The sequence below is a fragment of the Orycteropus afer genome, unplaced genomic scaffold (assembly GCF_000298275.1).
Source record: "Orycteropus afer afer isolate SDZICR_OR568_19922 unplaced genomic scaffold, OryAfe1.0 scaffold00182, whole genome shotgun sequence".
Classification (NCBI taxonomy): domain Eukaryota; kingdom Metazoa; phylum Chordata; class Mammalia; order Tubulidentata; family Orycteropodidae; genus Orycteropus; species Orycteropus afer.
In genome coordinates, this window is record NW_006921769.1 from 5173149 (window position 1) to 5199309 (window position 26161).

General features: G+C 39.5%; 1 protein-coding gene across 1 annotated transcript in view; it reads right to left on the bottom strand.

Annotated features, from left to right (window-relative positions):
• The window catches only part of STX7 (syntaxin 7), a 42021-nt gene extending 17405 nt beyond the window's left edge, over positions 1-24616 (bottom strand). The window contains exon 1 of the mRNA XM_007947372.2: positions 24532-24616. Within this exon, the coding sequence (XP_007945563.1) occupies positions 24532-24616 (85 nt within the window). The remainder of the gene's footprint in view (positions 1-24531) is intronic.
• Positions 24617-26161: the final 1545 nt, after the last annotated feature.

Genomic DNA, 26161 nt, shown 5'->3' on the forward strand with positions numbered 1-26161 from the left:
TAAACTGTGGTACATATGCACTATGGAATACTACGCAACCCTACAGAATACTGTAGAATCTGCAAAATACCACATAACGTGAATGAACTTGGAGGGTGTTACGTTGAGTGAAATAAGTCAATCACAGAAGGACAAATACTGTATTAGTCTACTACTATAAAAAGTCTCTGGTAGCATAGTGCCTAAGGCACTTGACTGCTAACCAGAAGGCTGGCGGTTCAAACCCACGAGCCACTCCTCGGAAGGAAGGTTGGGCAATACTACTTCCATAGTGATACTGCCTCAGAAACCCACGGAGGGGTTGCTATGAGTCGGGGCCGACTCGATGGCATATAACAACAACAACAACATAAAAAGTCTAGGATAAATTTATACATGGAAGGAACTTTGTTGGTTTCCAGGGATAGGAGAGGGGAGGCTAAATTCCTAGGTAGGGTGGGAAAAAAAAAAAAGAAACCAGAGATTATTAGTGGTTACTAGGGGGGGGGGGGAGGGGAAGGGGGGAAGCTTTTGTTTGCAGGGCACGGGGTTTATGCTAATGGTGGTGGAATGTTTTGGAGAGGGATAGTAATAATGGTGGCACAACATGAAAAATATCATCAATGTCCCTGAGCCATAAAGCTATAAATGGGGAAGTTATGTTGGTGAATGTATCGTCGTGTTTATTTTCATCACAATTAAAAAAAAAAACAACTGTTATATGGAAAATATGTGCATATGTGTACATGTGTGAGTACCTGAAAGAAAATATCTATAGCATATGGTGGGCAACAGAGTTAATATTCCTAACACAGAAAAAAATACAAACTGGTAATAAATAGCACAATAAAAAATAGGCAAAGGATAAAATATTGCATTTGACAAAAGTTCAATAAACATAAGAAATTCAACTGCGTTGGTAATCAACTTTTCACATATCAGATTAGAAAATATTAAGAAAAATAAACAGATGAGACTATGAATTACTATAACAAAAATCCTTAAGAGGTAAAGACTACATAATATATAAAAGGAATGAAAGAACAATATCTAGAATACAAGAAGAACTAAAAGTAATTGAGGAAAGGTCAGACAATCCAGTAGAAAACAGATCAACAATAGCATCAGAACCTTTAACATTTAAGGAATAAATGAATAGAACAGCAAAAAAAGACTGAAAAGCGTATCAATCTTGGAAAGGACAAACAATTGTAATGTATAAACACAACAAGAAATTATGAAGCCATGAGAAGAATTAAGTAGAACTGTGCGTGACAGGCCCAGTGGAAACCTAAATCCACCCTGTGGTTATTTCTCAAGTTTTGAACACATACACTGAGCAACCCCCTAGTTCACGGGAAGTAAGGACTCATAAGAGAAAGAAGAAATAATTGGAAGTTGCTGGGGACTCCTCTCTCAAACAAAACAGTAAAGCAAGTGTAACTCCTATTTCCCCCATCCTGGGGAAACAGTAAGAAATGCCACCACAAAGACTAGAAACAGCCTTTCCTTACAAGGTGATGCCTTCTTGTATTCACACTTCACTGCTCTGTCGGGAGGATGCAGAAGGCAATGCCATGGCAGAAGATAGTTTATATAACCATATAGCCACACGTTTATAGAGCCATAAATAGTTTCTTGAAGAAATATTCACCTAATACATGGAGGGAGGATTAAATTAAGATTCATCTCTATAAAAAAAATATAATGAAGATAATTTTTGACACCATCTACAATTTGGAACAGTTGGCACCATCATTGCTTTCAAGAGAGGTGACTTTAAAATGGAAGAGTATATGACATTTTTCATAATGGACATAGAACACTATTTCCTACACATCCTATAAGAGTGCACTTGCATTACTCAATTGTTTCACCACCTTCATGCAGTACTTAAGATCCACTTTTATTCTACATGGGTGTACTGCCATCTAGTGGAGTAAAAAACAATGCCACACGGTAAAGTTTTTTTTTTTTTTTTTTTTGGGTCTTTTTGATACCACCTTGGAAATCCAAGGAGGGGTCTCTGTGAGTCGGATCCGACTCCACGGCAGTGAGTTTTTTTTTTTTTTTTTTTTGGTCATAAAAATGTAAACAAATTTCTTATCTTGTGCTACATAATATTGCAAGCCTTTGGAGCTCACTGGGGAACGAGGGAGTTCTTGTGGGTGCTATCTGACCAGGGAGAGTGGCCAGGTTAAGGGACATCACAGGCCAGCCCTCATAGGTACATGAGAGAGGCTTCAAAGAGCTGTTTCTACATAACTGAGAAGACAGCACAGCTATCTTCTCTTTTAGTACAAAACATTTCTGTCGCACAATCCAAAAACAACTGAGGTCTGTAATAGCCAACCATAGAAAAAAGTAATGGTTAGTAAACCTCCAGGATCACCCCTCACCCTCACACTGAAGAGGAAACACAGGTTAATGTTGACCGGGCAAGCCGTTTAGAGTCAGGCAGCCTGGTTTAGAAAACCAACCTCTTCTTCCTGGCTGCTGATCTTGGGCAATTTACCTAATCTTTCCAAGTTATAATGGCCTCAACAGTCAAATGGAGAGAAAACCACCTATTACTCAGTTATAATAGAAATTAACTGCAAAAAATGTATGTAAATGTAAGTATCTACTGAAAATACTAAAAAAAAAAAAAAAACCTACAAAAACCCAAACACATTGCCATCGAGTCGATTCCGACTCATATTAAGACACATTGGGTTTCCAAGGTGGTAAATCTTTATGGAAGTACATTGCTCAGTCTTGCTTCCATGCTCAGTCTTGCTTCCATAGAGTGGCTGGTGGGTTTGAACCACCAACCTCTGGATAGCAATTATATGCCTTAGACACTGTGCTACCAGAGCTCCTAAGAGCTCAATAAATTAGAGCTAAAAAACATGAAATGGGTTTCTCCTGAAAGTCAGAAACAAGCCACAAGAATATCCTTATTAATATATCTTTACAAGCTAATGTGAACTACGTTTAAGGAAGATACTAACCATCCTTAACAACCTCTGATGTTCTTGTTAGGTGCTGTCAAGTTGGTTCCAACTCATAGTGACCCTACATACAATAGAACACAACACTGTCTAGTCCTGCACCATTCCTATAATGAGGTCACTGCTGCAGCTACAGTATCAATCCATTTCATTGAGGGTGTGATGTAGTACATTACATGGTATGGCTTTCCTAGCCATAGTCTTTGTAACTCCCACCGGATTACTAGGTGGGACCATGCAATTTAAACTCCTGATTGTTAAAGTCATCCACCTGGAGTATTTCTGTTGGAGCAGCACAAAGTTATCTTCTGGGAAAGTTCATTCTCTCTCAGGTGTGTAGAACTCTGATGTTGGGAATGGTTGGTTTTGCCACTGTGCCAGGCTCAAAATGAGCCCTCCTACCAGCAGAGCTCTGGTGGTGTAGTGCCTAAGGCATTTGACAGCTAACCAGAAGGCTGGTGGCTCAAACCCACCAGCCTCCTCAGAAGGAAGACTAGGCAATCTACGTCTGCAGAGATACTGCCTCAGAAACCCAGGGAGGGGTCACTCTATGTTGGAACCAACTCAATGGCAGTGAGTTGGTTGAGAGAGAGATGCCTGATTGAGAGAGATACACCTGGTTGAGAGAGAGGTGCCTGGCTCAGAGAAATGCCCATCTGAGAGAGAGCAGCAGTGGAACCAACAGGCATGAAAGAGAGTAGCTGGCTTACCTGGCCCACAGAGGCAGAAGCCAGGCTGAGAGGCCAAGGACCAGAGAGGCGTGTCTAAGGGCACGGCATAGGGGAGACTGTCCTGACTGAAGAACTGTATCCTGAGTGCATTCCTGAATTTGAACTGTAGCCTGTTGCTTCTCTAATAAACCCCATAATCTGTGAGTTCTATGTGGCCACTGCAGCAAATTATCGAACCCACAAGAGAGGTGGTGGGTGCTGTGAGAGGGACGATTGGTGTCAAAGTTGGTAAGAGGGCTGGAGGGTGGTGGCATGTCTGGTCTCATAGGAACAGGCCTTGGGCTGCTGATGGTGATTCTCTTCCTTTTGTGAAGTTAGAGGAGGTCAGAAGATGCCGCCTCTCTGCCCCTTTAGCTGAGGGTCTTCCTCTTTTTTGCTGGTCCTCTACCAAGCATGGTGTCCTTCTCCAGGGACTGGTCCCTCCTGAAAACATATCCAAAGTATGTGAGAAGAAGTTGTGCCATCTTTGCTTTTAAGGAGCATTCTGGCTGTACTTCTTCCAAGACAGATTTATCATTCTTCTGGAAGTCCATGATATACTCAGTATCCTTCACCAAGAACACAATTCAAAGGCATCAATTCTTCTTTGGTCTTCCTTATTCATTGCCCAGCTTTTGCATACACATGAAACCAAAAACCCACTGGCATCAAGTTGATTCTGACTCACTGCAACCATACAGGACAGAGTATGACTGCCCCATAGGCTTTTCAAGGCTGCAGATCTTTAAGGAAGCAGAATGCCTAATCTTTCTCCCACAGAGTGGCTGATGGGTTAGAACCGGCAACATTTTGGTCAGCAGCTGAATGCTGTAACCATACCCCACCACAGCATACATATGAGGTGAATGAAAATACCATGGCTTGGGTCAGGTGCACCTAGTCCTTAAAGTGGCATCTTTGCTTCTTAACACTTTGAAGAGGTCTTTTGAGCTAGATTTGCCCAATGCAGTATGTTGCTTGATTTCTTGACTGCTGATTCCACAGGCATTGATTATGAATCCAAGTCAAATGAAATCCCTGACAACTTCAGTCTTTTCCCCATTATTGCTTATTGGTCCAGTTGTGAGGATTTTTGTTTTCTTTATGTTGAGGTCTTTTGATCTTCATCAGTAAATGCTTCAAGTCCTCTTCACTTTCAGCAAGTAAGGTTGTCACTTGCAAAACTTCAAGTTGTTAATGAGTCTGCCTTCAAACCTGATGCCGTGTTCTTCTTCATATAGTCCATCTTCTCAGATTATTTGCTCAGTGTACAGATTAAGTACAGTGAAAGGATACAACCCTGATGCACACATTTCCTGATCTTAAACCACACTGTATCCTTTTGTTCTGGTCAAACAATTGCCTCTCAGTCTATGCATACGTTCTGCATGAGCACAATTAAAGTGTTCTGGAATTCCCATTCTTCACAATGTTATCCATAATTAGTTATGATCCACACAGTTGAATGCCTTTGCAAAGTTAATTAAACACAAGTAAACATTTTTCTGGCATTCTCTACTTTTAGCCAAGATCCATGTGACATCAGCAATGATGTCCCTCATTCTATGTCCTCTTTTGAATCTGGCTTGAATTTCTGGCAGTTCCATTTCAAGGTACTGCTACAATCATTTCTGAATTATTTTCAGCAAAACTTGTATGTGATATTAATGATATTGTTAGATAATTTCTACATTTTATTGGAATACTGTTTTTTTGGAATGGGCACAAATACAGATCTCTTCCAGCTGCTTGGCCAGGTAGCTATTTCCCACATTTCTTGGCATACATGGAGCACTTCTAGCACTGCATCTGTTTAGGGAAAAATCTCAACTGGTATTCCATCAATTCCTGGAGCTTTATTTTTCACCAATGCCTTCAGATTAGCCTGGACTTCTTCCATCAGTACCATCAGTTCTTGATCCTATGCTACCTTCTGAAATGGTTGAATATTATTGACCGATTCTTTTTGTTACAAAGACTGTGTATTTCTTCCATCTTCTTTTGATGCTTCCTGAGTTATTCAGCATTCTCCCTATAGAATCCTTCAACACTGCAACTGGAGACACGGATTTGTTCACTTCTTTTAGCTTAAGAAATGCCAAACATGTTCTTCCCTTTAAGTTTTATAACGCCATATCTTTGTACATTTTATTATTATATTTTACTGTGTCTTCTCCAGGTGTCTTTTGAAATCTTCAATTCAGCTCTTCCTTCATCACATCTTCCATTTAGCTACTCTATGCTCAAGATCAAGTTTCAGAGTCTCTTATGACATCCATTTTGGTCTTTTCATGTCTTTTTAATGACCATTTGCTATTTTCATGTATGATGTCCTTGATATCACCCTGTAGCTTGGCTGGTCTTCGGCTGTAAGTATTCAAGGTGCCAAATCTATTAAGATAGTCTCTACACTCAGGTGGAATATACTCAAGATCATACTTTGTCTCTCACGGACTTGTTTTAATTTTCTTCACTTTCATCTTGAAGTTGTTGTACCTGAACAATTGATGGCCTGTTCTGCAGTTCACCCCTGGCCTTTTTCTGACTTGTTCTGCTGATATTATGCTTCTCTATTGTCTCTTTCCACAGAATCAATTTGATTCCTGTGTATTCCATGTGGCAAGTTCCATGTATACAGTAAATGCCTAAGTTGCTGGAAAAAGGTATTTTTCCAATAAATAGGTCGTTGGTCTTGCAAAATTCGATCACTGGCATCATTTCTATCACCAAGGCCTTATTTTCTAACTACTGATCCTTCTTTGTTTCCAACTTTCCCATTCCAATCACTAGTAATTATTAATGCATCTTGATTGCATGTTTCATCAATTTTAGACTACAGAAGTGGGTAAATATCTTCAATTTCTTCCTCTTTTCTATTAGTGGCTGGTACATAAATCTGAATAATATTCATATTAACGGGTCTTCCTTGTAAGTGTATGGATATTATCCTATCACTGATAGCAATAAACTTCAGAATGATCCTGAAATGTTCTTTCTGACAATGAATGTGATGTTGTTCCTTTTCAATTTGTCATTCCCAGTACAGTAGATCATGTAAGTAAGTGTCTGATTCAAAATGGCCAATATCAGTCCATTTCAGTTTACTAACGCCTAGGATGGGAGCTCTGGTAGCATAGTGGCTAAGGCACTTGATTGCTAATCAGAAGGCTGGCGGTTCAAACCCATCAGCCACTCCTCGGAAGGAAGATGGGGCAATCTACTTCCATAGTGATACTGCCTTGGAAACCCAAGGAAGGGTCGCTGCGAGTCGGGTCTGACTCAATGGCACATAACAACAAAAACCACAACAACAATGCCTAGGATATTGATCTCATGTTCTATTTCATTTTTGATGATTTCCCATTTTCCTAGGTTCTTACTTCATATATTCCACATTCCAATTATTAATGGATATTTGCAGCTGTTTCTTTTCATTTTCAGTCTTGCCATATCAGCAAGTCAGGGTCCCAAAAACTTTACTTCACCCACATCATTAAGTTCAACTTGATTCTGAGGAGGCAGTTCTCTCCAGTCACACTTTTAGTGCCTTCTAACCTGAGGGGCTCATCTTCTGGCACTATGCCAAACAACATTCTGTTGCTATTAATAAGGTTTTCACTAGTCTTTTCTTTTTTTTTTTTAGAAATAGATCTCCAGGTCCTTCTTCCTAGTTTGTCTTAATCTGGAAGTTCTCCTGAAACTTGTCCACCATGGGTGACCCTAATGGTATTTGTATAGCTTCTAGTATCACAGCAACATGCAAGCCACCCAAGTACGATAAACTGAGAGATAAGTGGTAGATAACCTCTGACAGAGTTATGAACATTGTAGTTACAGTGATACCAATTGGTACAAGGTAGTTATATTCCACAGTTAAGAGAGAAGAGTCACTAACTATCTGACAGTAATAAGCAATGAGAGAACTGAAACAGAAGTAGGAAAAAAAGTGGCATATTGCCTAAGGCATCTGACTGCTAACCAGAAGATTGGCAGTTCAAACCCACCTGCCACTCCTCAGAAGGAAGGTTGGGTAATCTACTTCCATAGTGACACCACCTCGGAAACCCCAGCAGGGGTCGCCATGAGCCGGATCCAACTCAACAGCAGTGAGTTAACTATTACAAGAAACAAACTCCCTTCTAGTCTCAAATATGTCCACATTTATCCAACCTTTGTTCAGAGAATTACCAAGGGAGGCTAAGACCTCCCCCTGAGTAGGTATGAGAAAATCTAAAAACTTACCTGGAGGCGTGCTCAGAGATGTAAGAGAGGAATTTATTATGAAGAAAGTAAGATGGCAAAGTAAGAGTATAGAGTTTACAAGATATGAGCAGGGAGGAAGGCTTACCAATGTCTTCAGAAGGCAAGTATTCTAGTGGTGGCAGGCTGGGTCCAGTTCAAGTAACTGCTGACCCCCTCCCACTTTCCAGGATATCCACGCCTGGGTTTGAGGAGCTAGGGATGGGGGCTGCATGTCTGTTCCCAGATAGGATGGTGCCAAGCCCAGGCTAAAAGGGCCTTGAACAGTGTCTTCTGATCACCACCTGTGCTGTACTTTGATTTAGATGCTACTGTCAGCAGCTTAACGAATTGTAGCTATTCTAAAGAAGGGCTCCACTGGCCCTGAGGAGAGGAAGGGAGGTGGAGTTAGCAAATTTCTCTCTTGATCAAATAAGAAGGAGTCTGGGAACCATTCTGAGAGGTTTTAGGGCTGTGCCCCATACATACTCTACCAGTTTTAAGGGATTGTTTGGAATATTAAATTAGATTACATAAATGAAAACATTCTGTAAATGGCAATAGGTATCTATAAGAATACAAAATGCTATTATAAGTAAGTTAATTAAAATTAGAGTTAGAATCCAAGTTCATTATAGAGTATAAGCACATAGAGCAAATAAAATATCTATATCACTAGAAAATATCTATATCACTAGTTGAAAATAAAATATGAATATAAGAATGTTCTAAGAAGAAAAGTTAAATGAACTTGTTCACCTATTTCACATACCAAGAAAAACTAAGAAAAGGGTACTATAATTCTAGAAAGCACATTGCAGTGGCAAAAATTTCCTAGAGAGTCTGAAAAAAGCTATTAAAATAATTGTGATCTTTTTCCCCATGCACTCATTGTTTCATGTTCTGTCTTAGATGCTAGAGATAAAAGAATGAAACAAACTGCTGCTAGTGGGCAAAATGGGGAAGGATCTTCCAAAGGGTGCATCTAGAGTTGACTTAGAGTCAAGGCCACTGGTTTACTGTACTCTTTCAACACCAAAATTCTAAAGGCATATCCCTCTTCTGCAGAAGAAATCTCAAATTTACAACAAATACATTTACTTTCCGATTTCTCACTGGGTTTTATACCAGATACATCAAAGGTAGAGAAGAGTAAGGGTTAATAAAGTGGGAATTTGTGGCATCTTAAAGCTGTTGGAGATTAATAATGGGTTAAGTCTGATGGGACAGTTCTTAAAATAAATTGACAACAGCAACTCAAAAGATCAGATAGGAGCCTTAGGGGGCAGTGAGTTTATGTTAATGGGGAGGAACAACTCAGAAAAGGAGGGTGAGAATGCTTGGACAACTCGAAGAATGTCACCAATGTCACTAAATCGTACATGGAGAAAACTAGTGAACCAGTGCATGCTTGCTGTGTATACTGTCAACAACAAAATAAATAAAATTAAAAAATGAAGTGCAAAAATAAAACTGCATAAAAACAATACTTTGGATTTCTAGGTGGCCAGAACATTGCAAACCCTCTCACTCTTGGCAAAGATATTTCAGCCCTAACATTTTATCAGACGGACCTGATCAGTTTATCTGCTCTGAGGCAGTCTACAATCAGAAGTAACCAGGGCTCAGAGGAGGACCTGGTCCCTGGAAATGTGATTTCTGTAAGCTGCAAACACAGGCAAGGACTTTACAGTGGTGAAGATCTCCTTTTTGTTCTCTCCCCTTCCTGACAATGTTGCCCAGCTCCTTAGCAATCTTCCTTTCCATTATCCATTAGGTAACCCAATAATTATCCTGCTCCAAAACACTTAAATATTAGCCATGGCATGGAGTTCACACAACAGTGATTCCTAAAGCTTAGCCTCAATCAGTCCTGATTTCTGATCACTTCTAACTGGCAAGACATTTCTACTCAGATGTTCGTAAACACTGAAAATAGACTTCAACTTCCTATAGCAGCATTGTAGACACTTGTTTCTGAATCTTCCCCCTTCAAACCATACAGAATAATAAAAAGAACCCCTAAATATTACATGTTCAAAGAAATAAGAGAACAAAAAATATAAGAGAATATGGACAAAAGCAACATAAAGAAGCTGACCTTGAGTGGGAAGCCATATGGTTGTGGCAGGGAATCATAGGGGTTTCAGGGCAGTGTAGGGCAGGTAGAGCTCCAAGTCACCAGCATATCGTCATGACCAAAAGCAGAGCTGAGAAGAACTGGCCCTCTCCTCGGGGAAGTGGGACAAGGAGGCTTGGAACATACTTAGAGCTCACCTGACCTCTGAAGTGCCACCTTTCTCTAGAAGGAAAGGAAGATCTTGGCAAGAGATGGCTGTGCACCCTGGGCTCAGTGAAGCAATGGGGTGGCATGAGGACGGGAGGGGACCCTCTGACCTACCAAACGACATGCTGGGAAGCAGAGGAGGCCTGGATGCAAAGACAGACAGCGTTACAGAACCTGCCCTGACGTCGCACAGAGTGGAGAAAGGAGCCCAGAGCAGAAGCCAGGCCTTTCCCTCCTTCCACAGCAATCTGCTGCCAAGGAAATCAAATCCTTCCAATGAATAACAAACAAGGATACAGCAAACACACAAATGGCTACAACAAATGTAGAAAACAGCAAAGCTCCCTACACAGAAATGTGACAGGAAAAAAAGAATGTTGCCACAAAGCAGATAAAGTGAAATCTATAACCCAAAATTTCAACACAAATTTTAAGAACTCAATGAGGCAACTACAGTTTTAAGGACAGATCACAGAGTACAGCAAAAGAACCCATGAATGTGATGGCCAAATAATAGCATTGAGGAGCAGAAACTGGAGAAACTCAGGAAAGAAAGGAAAAAAAAAAAATTCAGAAATGAAGACGAAATGACAAGGAGCGAAAGAAAGAACAGACACACAGAAAGCATCATATCACACCCCATTATTAATACCCATTACAGTTTTTGTCATTTTAAGTCCCTTAGGCCAGTCTTTCTCATTTTTTGAAAGATTAAGCTCCCGGCTCCCGGCTCACTCTGTCCAATACCACCCTGTCTTAATTCTTGGTAACTTCAATATACGTATCAATGATCCTTCTACCATCTTGGCCTCAGATCTTTGAACGATTCTCCTCCGATGATCTTGCCTTCCATCTACTTCAGCCATCACTCCAAGATCATTTAATTTTTTTTCTTATTACCAATGACTATAACTTCCATTATTAGTTTCATACATAACACTTACAAATCATCACCTCCTGTATGTTCAGCTCACTCCCACTGACAAAGACTTCACCAATCCTCTAACTCATCAATCAGGCCCTACACTGGTCCTACCACTTTGCCACTTTCCCTCAGCCACTGATGTCTTCGCCTGCCTCCTCACCCAACTATCCTCCACAGTCAGGCATGAAATCACTCCCTTGTATATATTATCAAGTTTATCTCTCTTTATCTAATCACTTGACAAATCTAAAACTCTGCCTGAGCCCAATATTGTACCTCCTCTGGATCTGCAGTGTTATTCTTCTGCTCAAAACTCTTTTTCCATCTAGAGTAAAAGCCTACAATCACCTGCAAGACCCTACCCAATCTGCCCCAGCTCATACTCTCTGCTCTGGACACCCTGGTATCCTTACTACTCCTGAAACTTACAGGCACGTTCCCACATGAAGGTCCCTGTACTTGCTGTTCCTCTGTTAAAAACCTTCCTTCTCCACATACTGTAGGACTCATTCTCTTACTCCCTTACTTCTTTTAAACATTTGCTTAGCTATCATCATCCCAATAAGGTCTAACCTGACTCCCCTTGTACTCTATTTATACATGCAATCTCCTCTCTAGCATACTGGATCCCTGACAGTATGTTTTGTTGCTTTGCATAACATTAAATATCTCCTTCTTAAAACCAAAAAAAAAACCTCAACAAATCCAATGTCATTGAGTTGAAACCCAACTCATAACAACCCTTTAGGGTAGAACAGAACTGCTCCATAGGGTTTGCAAGGCTGTAAAGCTTACAGAAGCAGACTGTTGCATCTTTCTCTCAGAGCTGCTGGTGGGTTCAAACCTCTGACTTTTGGATGATTAGCAAGTGAGCATTTAACCTCTGTACCACCAGAGTACCTATCTCTTTATTATATACTTCATAATTTACTTGTTAATTTAATGTCTACCTCTTCCTCCTCTCACTAAAGATTAGTTCCATGACAGCAGGTATTTTTGTTCATTTTCTTCACTGATTTATCTCTAGCATCTGGACATACATAAGAAGTGCTTAATGAATATTTGTGGAAGGAATGAATGAATGTAAATGGACAAGTAATACCTGTTATAAGTCATGACTCAAATGCATAATGTTATGTGAATTAGACTGCCTTAGGCACAAATGCCAGCCTTCCCACTTACCAGTTTTATTAACTTGAGGAAATGACTTAACCTTCCCCAACCTCAATTCTTTCTAGGGTTGGTGGAAACATCAAATTACCAAGTACAAATGGATATACAATGCCCAGCACAAGGCACAGAGTAAACAGTCAATAAAAGACAGTTTAAAAATATTTACATATCTTTCAGAAAGGCATTATTGAAAAAGGCAGGGTATACAAGTAATATTAAGGAGCTCTGGTGGTGTAGAGTATAAGGCATTTGGCTGCTAACCAGAAGGTTAGCAGTTCAAACCTAGCAGCTGCTCTGTGGAACGTGGGGCAATCTACTTCCATAAAGATTTACAGCCTCAGAAACCTGATGGGAGTCGCTATGAGTTGGAACTGATTCGATGGCAGTAAGTTTTGGTTTGGCATGGGCAATATTACATAACCTAAAAAAATCTCTGATGCTCTGGGCCACCCGTCCAGCGTTCCTCCCAGGACATAGCACGCAGGCAGTTCTCCTGATGTTCATAAATGACCAGGCCTCAGCTGGATTTTTAGCTAACAGCTCCCATAATCCCAAGTGGAAAAATAATAGTCCATATGGCTCAAGGGGATCCTGGCAATGCTTGTGGGCATTCTCTTTGATTTTGTGTGTGATGTAGACCAAACTATGCCAGCTAAGCAGATGGCCGTGTCCCATATCAATACGTTGCACTGATGGTTTCTTTAAATAATGTTAATAGCACTATAACACATTAATAATATAATCATGACAATAACACTATAATAAGAATGAAGACTATGAAAAATAAATACACCAAGACTTACAGAACACTAATTTGTATCACTTTCAAGTAATTCTAAATCAATTAACAAGCAAATAAATCAATAAGGGCTTTAAGAAAAAAATTACACAGTCTGAAAAGTATAAAAGGCAATTACTCTTTAATGAAAAATCTGGCTCTATAATTGGCAAAAAAAAATGAGACAGTAATGGTCAAAGAGATGAGAACAGAATGTCAAACCCCATTACAGGAAATCAAAACTAAACAGCTAAGCCTAACTTCTGCTGTCTGACTCCCTTATCAGCACCAACTAAAATGTGCAGACAGACACAACTGCAGGGCAGCTGACTGGCTGTTATACATCTAACCATGAACTAATAAAAGAGAAGCTACCTATAATACAATTACTGATCATATTAAATGCTTTAAGGTGAAAAATATTCTATTAATAGTTGTAGTTCTAAAATAAGTGGAGTGTTGAAACATATTTAACAAGTTTTATTATACACTCAACATCACACTTTATTTGATTGATATTGAACTCAGAAATATTCACTTATGGAAGCAACATAATTAGTAAATTCCCTAACTTATAAACATATAATCTTAGATTAAAAGACCATTAGTGAAAAACCAAATCCAAATTCACTGCCATTGAGTTGATTCTGACTCATAGCGATCCCCATTGGGCTTCCAAAACTGTAAATCTTTACGGAAGCAGATTGCCTCATTTTTCTTCTGTGGAGTAGCTGGTGGGTTCGAACCACCAACCTTGTGGACAGCAGCCAAATGCCTTAATGACTACACCACCAGAGCTTCTTGGCCATTAGCGAAAGTCATTCTTAATTCTCTATCTTAGGCATAAAGACAGTAACAAAAATAAAATCAAAGATATTGAAGTTCTTCTCCTCAAAAGGGAAAACCTCAACCAAATACTTCAGAAGTTGTGTTGCTATAAGTAGGTATATAAAAATAGTGTTTTAGAAAAGAGAGAGAGCGAGCTGTTTTTCAATTTCTTTTCTCCTGCAAATCGCCTTCCCATCCACAAACAGCCTACTTCAGAAAAAAAGAAACATTCCAATCCCTTGGCAAATATGGAGTTCCAGTAAATTCATTAACTTCTCAAGACCAGTGCCTTTAAAAAAAAAGAAAAAAGAGAAGCTTTCCCTGGCACCAAAAAAGAGAAGTTGGTGATATTAGCTTCCCTTTTGTGCAGTCATGTGTTAAGACGCAAAAACAAGTGTCCTGTTCACCAGACCCAATTAAAAGAACTGTATTCATTCTTAAAGGTAACAAAATGACTCATTTTTATATAGAGCTTTTAATTTCATTTCAAAGTCCTAAAACCTTACGGGGACAAGAGCCACACACCAAACCTTCTTATTAAACAAAGTATGAACACTGCCTGGGAAGCTAATCACCACCAATATTATTATTTTTTTCCATTCTAAGCAACTTTGTGTTGGATGAATAGCTTTAATCAGTAGGAGACAAGCAATAGAAAACGAGACAATGAAGATTCAACAAAAAGTTTTCTACTACTTCTTAATCGTTACAACACACGCTTCAGTTCATACTTTACGCTTCCCTAGAAAAGTCCTAAGGAACCATGGTCGCACAGTGGTTAAAGCTCTTGGCTGTGAAACAAAAGGCTGGCAGTTCGAACCCACCAGCTACTCCATGAGAGAAAGATGAGGCAGTCTGCTTCGGTAAAAATCACAGCCTTGGAAACCCTGCGGGGCGATTCTACTCTGTTCTATAGGGTTGCTATGAATCACAATTGACTCAACAGCAGTGGGTCTGGTTGAATGGTTTTTAGGAAAGTCCTGCCTTCCCAAATTTTTTGCAAAACACACACATGTACGCACACGATATATTATGCAACCATCAGCAGAAAATGTCTGCACCGTACATTCTTATGAGCAGATTTTATGGCACCAGTGGGTCTGTTTAATTCATTTTCCAAACTGTTTCAGTCACTCTCCATCCTCCTCTTTCAGGTTTTGCTTTGAAAAAACTACTTACTTGAATGCCAGATTTTTCATTTGTACTAGTGGTGTGACAGTATGCATGAATGGAAAAAATTTATATAATGGACTATATGTCATGATCATTTCTATTTATCAGTTTCCTTCACCTCTAATTCTGACACTTTTTTTCACACCAGAATCCCTTATGATGCTCTGTCCCTACGACTCTCATCTCCTAATATTGAGAAATAATACATACATCTTAATGGAACTCTAGCTTGTCTTAGGAATGGCTGTTTCTATTGTGGGGTTCTAGAAGCAGGCATTATGGGTCCAGATATGGCCCATACAAATTTTCATAATTTCTGGATTGTATTCCATATGCAGATATACCACTGTTTGTTTATCCTTTCTGCTGGATAATACAGAAAATAGTCCCATCTATGTGAGAACCTTCAGAGCTTGTAAGAATTTTGGTTAGAATTATATCCTGTTACAAGTGGAAAAAACCATAATACAGTCCCACAAAAAAATATACGTAAGAAAACTATGTCCTGGAAAGTTCAATAGCTTACTCAAGGACACATTACTATTTGGATCTGATTTCAGGAAATATACACATACATGCATATAGCTTGCCTACATCATACTCCCCTCATTAATTCATCAACATTCTAAATAATCTGATCTTAATTACAGAATTGCAAATTAAACCACAATGAAATTCCACTATGGCTAAAATAAAAAAGACTGTAAATGCCAAGTATTGGCAAGGATTTGGAGCAATGTGAACTCACTCACATACATTAGCTGGTGGGAGTAAAATCACTTTAGGAAACTGGTTAGTTGTACCTATTCAATGCCTAAAGCATTTGACTACTAACCAGAAGACTGGCGGTTCAAACTCACCAGTCACTCCTCAGAAGGAAGGCTGGGCAATCTACTTCCATAGTATTACCGCTTCTGAAACCCAAGGAAGAGTCACTGTGAGTCGGATACGACTCGATGGCAGTATGTTTTTTTTTTTTTAAATTAAATTTGAACATACACATATCCTATAACCCAGCAAACTGATTCTTAAATAGACACATGCAGCAAAACAATGGAGAAGAATGTTCACAGAACTAGCATTGTTCATAAAAGGGGGAAAATGGAAGCACTCTAAATGTTCACCAACAGCAGAAAGGATAAACAAACAGTGGTATACCTGCATATGGAATACAATCCAGAAATTATGAAAATAAATGACCTGCAATATGCTACATGTTGTAGCTACATCCAACAACATGGACAAATCACCCAAACATAATGAGAGAAGGAAACTCAACACAAAAGGAAACATACTACTTGCCTGCATTACACAAAGTTAAAAAACAAAGAAAATTAATCAATAGCATTGAAGTCAAAACATCAGTTATGGTGATGATGGAGGGAGTACAAGCATGAAAAGGGTTTTAGGGAGCCAGTAACATTCTATTACTTGACCCTGACTGGGATTCTTTATGATAGATAACTGAGATACCAAAACCAAAAAACCAAGCCTACTGCCATTGAGTCAGACCCGACTCATAGTGACCCCTTCCTTAGGTTTCCGAGGCATTATCACTACGTAAGTAGATTGGCCAATCTTCCTTCTGAGGAGTGGCTGGTGGGTTTGAACCACCAGCCTTCTGGTTAGCAGTCAAATGCCTTAGGCACTAAGCCACCAGAGCTCTATACACCAATTATTCGTATGCTACTCAATATATACATTATATTTCTATTTTTAAAAATTCATAAAGAGTCTGATCTTTATTTATGTTATAGATTTCAAAGTATCTATTCTGCTTCTTTCAAAACCACGAATATTAATATTACTGATAAGACTTCTTTCTGTGTATTCTACATACTGTTTTCTATATTGTTTGTTTTGGGGCAAGGGTGACTGTCCCCTGTATTTCCTACTCTGGTTAACCTTATATAATAGGCTTAACCACTTCAACTCACAAAGGCTTGCTCATTTCTGTAATGTATTCCAGAGGTAAAAGTTTGCTTCAAAGAAAATTTCAGAGGGATGATAATGGTGAATAAGTATATTATCTTATTTCCAGATACTGTAATAAAAATGTTCTTTTTTAACACCTTAAGTTAAAGTAAGCATTTTTTTTTAAATGTATAATGATCTAACAATCGGTTTTATTTGCATGCCAACTCCAGTCTACTGGGAATGGTTGCCTGGAGCTCTGGGTTGAGAAAGCTTGAGTGCCAGGTTAGGACCAATGACAGAGAATACCTTCTGTGCTGTGGGTAAAAGACAAAGCACTGATGGCAAGGTATCTTGCCAATTCTAAAATTAAGTAAACAGAACACTTTTATCTATAGAATAGAATTACTTTCTTAATCTTTTTAAATGCTCCAAAGAGAAACAAACAGAAAAATCCCTGATAAAGTTCTAGTTTGCTGTACCTACTTAAAAAGGTATCCCTATACATTTACATTATTTAATTATACCTGTATTTGTATCTCATATACTTTATATTTAAATATTTGTAATATGTAATGCTTAAGTTAATATACTGTAACTACTAGTGAAGCAAATAAGGTTATATTTTTAAACAAATAATGGTTTAACAAAAAAAAAAAATTAAGTTTAAAAACATATTGTTTCCATACTATTTTCTTTTGCAAAGGATCACTGGAATATAACACCAGTAAAATAAAATAAACTTCCAATGTAGTAATTACTATTCTTCCATGCCTCCAAGAATCAAAACTCTTTTGGATTACTATTTTTTCTTTTAGTATAAACCAAACCACACAGCATACTATTTTGCAAGTGCTCATGTATCTTAATGCAAACGAATATGCAAATAAACTATTCCCACTGCAGTACTCTGGAGTGGAGACCTCCACTGGAGGACTTTAGCTTTAGTTGAACAGATGCACCTATTCTAACTGCAAGGCTGTTATCTTACCTATAGCATCCTTTCTTTATATTTTTTTTATAAAGCCATATAACTTGTACTCACATAAAATAAAAAAGAAAATTAAAAAAAAAAAAACAGTGTGAAGAAAAACACCTAACTGTGGTAGCAAGTATCACTTGATTTAATCACATCCAGTATTATTAGCATTACCAGATGGGAAGAAAAAGTGAACCGAAATTTCGCACTTCTGCCTTTCACTTCCACGTCATATCTGCACATTCCTTATCAGCAATGCACAATGGATGATGGGTTAGATTTTTTTTAACAGAAATTACTCTAAGCCTTAATTTTGCTTCATCTAGACATTGAATCTCAATTAGAAAAAATACACAGTGCTGACTGGTATCACTCAGCTCATACCTTCAAATCTTGAATGAGTACCTCACCTGCGAACAGCCCTTCTCTATTTCCCTGTTGTTGTTGTTATGTGCCATCGAGTCGGACCCAACTCAGCAACCCCTCCTCGGGTTTCCAAGGCGGTATCACTATGGAAGTAGATTGCCCAACCTTCCTTCCGAGGAGTGGCTGGTGGGTTTGAACTGCCAGCCTGCTGGTTAGCAGTCAAATGCCTTGGGCACTACGCTACCAGAGCTCCTTCTCCACTTCCCTAGTATGTTCATTTTCTCAATTATCAAAACTGCAAGTAATTAACTCTTTCCTCTCTCCATAAACTCAAACAGCATCCTGCCCATTCTTTAAGATGATTTGGCCTCCTATTTCATTCAAAACCAGACCCACTGGGACAGAAGCTTGCCCGTCGTCCCCACCACACAGCATCCACAGCACACTTGGCCCTGTAGAGTGAATGAACTGCCCTTGCTCCTAGTAAAGAGGAACCATTTACTTAGTGCTCCATTCCCCAGACCCTTACTTTCAAGAGCATTTCTTCTGCAATTACACCTTCACTTTTTTGCTTTCTCATGTCTCCCTTTCTTCTTGATCATATCTACTAAAATGCAAATTTATAGGATCTCTCTTTTGTGGTGAAAAAATACAATCCTTTCTTTGACCCTCTTTCTACTTCATGGTAGTCTGCTAGTTGCCGACCAAATAATGTTTCTTCCTTTTTCTCTTAAATGAAGCAAACTCCAATTTTTGTGAGGACACTGTAACTCAGCTAAAAGATGTGTTCAGCAGCCTTCCTAGTAGCTAGGTGTAGTCATGTGACTATACCTTAATTCTCATCAATAATATAAGCAGACATGAGTAGGACTCTGGGATGGACAGAGTAGATCCTTTTCCTTTCCTTCCTCTATCTCACATCTGAAACATTCATACTGCTTTCAAAGTTATTAGTGATCTCCACTTTGCTAAATCTGATTCTCTGCTTCTGTCTTATCCAGCAGCTTTAGACACAGATGGTGCCTTACTCACTCTTGAAAACATTCCTTTCTTGATTTCTGGAAATCCACCGTATCCTGATTTTTCTTCTTTTGTCATTGTTCACTACTTCTCAGACTCTCTGTGCTGGTTTCTACCTGCTTCTCCCAATGTCTACAGTTTTAATGCATCAGCTCTCTTCTCTTAACTACACTCATTCTTGGTGATTATTTTAGGCCGTTAGTTTTAAAAATCATTTATACTCTGATGTCATCCTGAAATCCAAATGTACGTATCCAAACTAAATATCTGATATCTCCACTTAGACGTCTAAAAGATAACTCAAAACTTACTTGACCAATATGCCTTAAAAAATTAGAATTAGAAAAACCATTTGATCTAGCTATCCTTTTTGTAGGTACATATCCTAAAGAAGTGAGAGCCAGGACAAGAGCAGATATATGCACACACATGTTCATTGCAGCACTATTTACAACAGCAAAAAGATGGAAACAACCCCATATGCCCATCAACAGAAGAATGGATAACCAAACTGTGGTACATACACAATGGAATATTATGCAACACTAAAGAATAATGCAAAACACCACTTAACATGGATGAACTTGAAGGACATTATGCTGAGTGAAATAAGTCAATCATAGAAGGAGAAATATTGTATTAGTTCATTATTGTAAAAAGTCAAAGAAAGATTTATATGTGGAAGAAAACTTTCTTTGTTGGTTACCAGGGGTGGAGGGAGAGGGGAGGTAACACTGCACACACACATACACACCACAAAAAAAAAAAAAAAAAACCTTACTTGGCCAAAACAAAATTCTTCTCCACTTCTCTGGAACCTTAGTCCTTCTCATCTCAGTACATTCTCACCACTGTTCACCCAGCTGCTCAAATCAAAAACCACAATGCTATCCTTGACTTCTCTCTTTTCCTCCCATCCCCACCCCTTTCATCAACAAGTCCTGCTGGCTCTACCTCAAAATATATCCATCATCTGTCTCCATTTCTGCTGTTGCCAGCCTGGCGCCAGCCAACATTGTCTCTCACCTATGTATCCCCCTCCCACTCTTCCTATTCCCCCAGAGTTTATTCTCTAAGCAGCAGCCAAAGTTATCTTTTCAAAATACACTTCTGATCGTGTCTCTCTCCAGCTTAAAATCTTCCAATGGACTTCCACTGCCTCTTAGAACCAAACACAAATTCCCTACAAGGCCCAAAAGTCCCTATGTGATCACCCGGGTCTCCTCCCTAATCTCATCTCCTGACTTTCCTTTCCTCAGGTACTGTTTTCTAGCTACACTAAAAAGGTTTTTTTTTTCTTTTCTCTTCCCCCAATTTTTTCCAATTTTCTGAACACCCCAAGCTCTGCACAGCTTTAGATTTTCAACACTAGTTATCCCCCACCTGAAATGCTCTGCTCCTATACAGTCGTACCAGCCCTTTCTCATGCTCATTTAGGAGACCATGTAAACTAAGGCAGCTTCCTCCCACTAACTCACTTGCATCCCTCCATTTCATTTTCTGGTCATTCATTCTGCTTTCTCTCTGTCTCTCCTTACACTGTAAACTGCAGAGAGCAGGGCCTTAGGGATCTTGTTTACTGCTGCATTCTCATAGTCTAGGATAGTACCTAGTAAACAGTAGGTGCTCAGTAAATAATTTCTTTGAATGAATCAAGGGAGAATTTGAAAATTAAAAATCACTTAACCAGAACTATTATGCCAATGTTTCAAACTGTTAATAATAGTCCTGAGAAGGAGCTGACCATCCTACACAAGTCACTTTTAGTTAACAGGAATCTTTCTCTTCCTGAGACAGCCAATTCCATCCCCAAACAACTTAAGTTATTCAACAACCTTTCCTTTTCAAGTTGAAGTCTGATGCTCTTTGGTGTCTATTTATTTGTAGAGGACTTTATGTTGGTAGCACAAATGGTTGCTAACCAAAGTGCTGGTGATTCCAGTCCACTGAGCTGCAACTTGGAAGAAAGGGCATATTGATCTACTTCTGAAAAATCAGCGATTGAAAACCCTAAGGAGTAAGTTCTACCCCGAAGCATGATGGGTCACCATGAGTCATAATGAACTCAACAGCAACTGTGTGAAGTCCCTGGGTAGTACAAATGGTTAATGTACTCAGCTGCTAACTCAAAGACTGGGGGTTCAAGTTCACCCAGGGGCACAATGAAAGAAAGGCTCGGTGATGTAATTAGCCAACAAAAACTCCATGGAGCATGGGTCTACTCTGACACACATGGGGCCACCATGAGTTGGCTGATAGCAACTGCCTTTATGTTCATGCAGAACATATTTCTCGTTTCCTACATGACAGTGATTCAATTATCTGCAGGAAGTGACTATACTTTGTCTTGGCTGTGTAGTCCCATCTTAACATCTCTTCACATGGGACAGTCATCAGTCTTACCACCATCCTCCTACCACTCCATGACTGCCCTGGATCACACCACTCAGCCAACATACTGTGCTAGGCATATTCCACTCCAACCCAAAGGAACCACTTTTCACCTTGCTGGATCAACTGATCCCTTTCTCAGGGAGGATGGCCTCGTTTAAGTTAACCCTACCCCCTTTTAGTTCACATTCACCCACAATCTCCAATCCATATGTCTTTCATACCACCAATCTATCTCTATAATCTCAATACAGTCATTCCAGAGAAGAGCCCCTCCACTCAAGATATCCTCTTCCTGGAGTTCCTGACACAGTTAACCTTACCAAACATAGAACAGCTGCCCCATTTTTTAGAGGAAGGTCCCTGTCCTTTCTTGAATAAAGTTCCTGATTTTCCACAAATGTAAATTAAAATTATATGCTCCCTTAATTTTCACATAGGTAGCCAGAATCACTTGAGACAGATCAGGAATATTTCCAACCAGCAGCAAGGGAGTCATAAAAAGGAGAGGCTGTTTGGCTACTCTCATCAGACCTGAAGCCACAAGAGCAAGAAGGAGCCAGTGCTGGTACCCTGGGACAAAGCAGAACAATCTTTGATGATGTACCATCTTCCCAGTTTCAGCTGTGGGCAACATGAGACCTCTATGCTATTCACTGCTTTGCTCCTCTAAGAATACCCAAAGAAAACACGAATTACCCCAAATCAGAATAAGGGTTATGTCACACAGTTGTGCACAGTGGCTCCTTTTTAGTTCCATCTGTAATCTTACTGAGCTACCTCCCTCCCACCCCAAAAATCACTGACATTGCATTGAAATCACCCAGGTAGAGTAATAACTGTTGTGAAGTTAATGATTACCGTATTTTTACGCAAATAACATGCACCATTTGTTTGCCAACCACTCCCTCCCTCTGGGAGGTATATTTGTAAATGTGCTATGCTTATTTTTAAAAACTGGCACAGGGGTGTTTTACAAAAATACTTTCTGAGTGAGGGAGCAGTATGCAGAAGATGGATGTTATTTGTGAAAACATACGGTAGATGAAATGTACATAGGATGGTCATTCGAAACCATCCTGTGTTTCAGCAGTGTGCTCACACATTCCTATAAAGAAAGTAACCATGAGGAAGTAGACTAAAGAAGGAAACTCTTCAATACTCTGAAAGAGTTCAGGTAATGCCCAAAGGACCAAATAACGAAAGAAAGCTGATGAGGCTAATCTGTCATGTGTTATTAGCTGTGATAAGGAACAAAAAAAATCCAAAGGTTGAAATCTGCTACAGAATTTTTTTTTTATTCTTATATACATTCCAAAGAGTACTACTTTCTAACAAAATAAGAAATGTCACATTGGATCATTCTATTGACATTTTGTTTCTGACAGATGTAGCAAATGTAATTTGTGGTAAATGCAGGTAGTTAGTTATCTTTTACATTATCTGCCTTCACAGCTAAAACATACCCCTTTAAGTTCTGCCCTGCTCCTAAATAATGCAGCATGTATTTGCCTTTTACAAAATTTACCAAAACTATATCCAATTAGATTTTCTTTTTGGTAAATATATATTTTTTAAGGTCTTAGTAGTATGTTGCAGTTCGAAACCTATGGAATTTAGCTAATAAGCCTCACTAATCTCAATAAAATGGTTTTAGAGCAAATATAAGTTATCTATATCCTTTTCCTGCTTGCTGAAAGTGAGGATGACTTAAGGCACCTACTGATGAAGGTTGAAGAATACAGTCTGCAGTATGGATTACATCTCAACATAAAGAAAACAAAAATCCTCACAACTGGACCAATGAGCAGCATCACAATAAATGGAGAGAAGATTGAGGTTGTCAAGGAATTCACGTTGCTTGGTTCTACAATCAATGCCAACAGAAGCAGCAGTCAGGACATTAGACGATGTGTTGTTGTTGTTGTTGTTAAGTGCCGTCGAATCGGCCCCGACTCATAGCGACCCCTCCTTGGGTTTCCGAGGCAGTATCACTACGGAAGTAGGAATGCCCAACCTTCCTTCCGAGGAGCGGCTGGTGGGTTTGAACTGCCAGCCATCTGGTTAGCAGGCAAGTGTCTTAGCCACTATGCTACCAGAATAGCATTGGGAAAGTCAACTGTGAAGGAACTGTTTCAAGTGCTGAGGAGCAAGGATATCTCATTGAGGACTAAGGTGCGCCTGACACAAGCCATGATATTTCCAATCGCCTGGTATGCATGTGAGAGCTGGACAATGAATAAGGAAGACCGAAGAAGAGTTGATGCTTTTGAGTTGTGGTGCTGGCGGAGAATGCTGAAAGTACCGTGGACTGCTAAAAGAACTAACAGATCTGTCCTGGAGGAAGTGCAGCCAGAATGCTCCTTGGAAGCAAGAATGGCCAGACTTCATCTCACCTATTTTGGTCATGTTGTAAAAAGGGACCATTCCCTGGAGAAGGATGTCATGCTTGGTAGGGTGGAGGGTCGACGGAAGAGGGGGAGGCCTTCAACGAGATGGATGGATACGGTGGCTGCGATGATGGGATCAAGTACAGCAGGGATTGTGGGGCTGGCGCGGGATCGGGCAGTGTTTCATTCTGCTGTGCATGGGGTCGCTATGAGTCGGAAACGACTCGACGGCACTTAACAACAACAACAACATATCCTTTTCCATCTTTATTTCATTAGTAAGACGATATATTATGTGCATAGCATTGGTACCCTATATGAATGGCCACCATGCTCAGTTAAGAAGTAAAAACAAGCAAAAGAAGTCAATGTAAAAATGAACTCACAGCACTGTGTGATCTTCTGGATGTTGGAAGAGATGCGCTGGGCCAGCTGGATGGGGTCACCACCAATTCCCGGAGTGTAAGCCATGGTTGAATTGCTTATTCACTAATTTCATCAGATGTTGGCTTTCCAGATTGTTTGACAAGCAGTCACCTAAACAACATAAAAGAGAAGTCACGTAACTGTATTTTCAAAGTTATTGGCTGACATTTTCCACACTGTTAATCTGAGAGGTTACAAGTATAAACTTGATTAACTTAACAGGAAAATTCAGCAAAGGAACACATCAAATAGCACAACTCTCATATCTAGGGAAAAAAATCTCGTCTTTAAAGGACAAAGTCATATGCAGTATGTTACACAATTAAAATAAGGTTCAAATTGCAAAAGCCCTTTAAAAACTTCCTTTCTATAGGTCTCTTTTATGTCTAACATTTTAATTGTTTATATATTTTCTCCTTAACTAAACTACAAACACCAAAAACCAAACTCACTGCTGTCTAGCTGGATCCAACTCACAGCGACCCCTCCTTGGGTTTCTGAGGCGGTAACACTATGGAAGCAGACTGCCCAACCTTCCTTCTGAGGAGTGGCTGGTGGATTTGAACCGCCAGCCTTCTGGTTAGTAGTCAAATGCCTTAGGCACTATGCCATAAGGCTTATATATCATTTCTTCATTTTCGCAATATTTAGAACATCTGACACAAAGCAGGCATTTACAAATTTGTTCAATGCGTGTAGACTTCAGGGTATCCCTAGAAATGTCACTGTACTGACATCAACACACACAGGAAGAGCTCAAGAACATAAGACTAATGATTTTAAAGGAAATTTTAAAGGAAAAACAGTTAAATTGGAGATAGCACAGCCAATTCCTGAGAAGAGAAAGAATGTCCTGTAAGATGCTCCTCACACCTTCCCAACAGGGCAAAGCAAACGCATAACCCTCCTCTTCTAGAGGCCAGGATCTTAGAATAGGAAGCAAAGCTGGGACACTGCTATAGGAAGGAAGGAAAACGAAGTCCTGTTCTTCTCCACCCCACACCACACTATCAGGGTTTGGAAAGAAGCCGGAAAGCAGCGTTCCTGCATATAAGACTGTGCACAACAAAGAATTTCAACCATCCTTGCATCTATCTTTCACTAAGTGTGCAGTAGAATACTGCAAAGTCATGGCAGACCACTTCCAAGCCAACTCTCTAGCAAGAGCCTGCTACGTGCTTAACATTAAACTAAATCCATGGGGGTAAAAATGAACAAAAAGAAAGTATCTGCTAAAATAAAGTTTATAATTTAGGAGAAAGGATAAAGTTAACAATGTTAACAGCAAAAAACAATCCGAAGCAGTAATAGGTTAAGGATCAGACAAAAACTGATAGGGGCTATGAAAAGAGAAAAATCGCTATTGTTCTTAATCTAGAAATATGAAATACACATACCTGGGTATGACTGGTATGAGAACAACAGAACCAAAGACATGAAGACTGGAATGGACTGGCCCAGAATGTGTGGGAATAGCAAATGCAGTGAGGTATTTACCAACGGAAGGGGCCGTCCTTGGTTAACCACGGACCAGATAATTCATTGCTGAGAAAAGGGGGAGACAACACAGAAGGGGAAGGAGGCAAATGA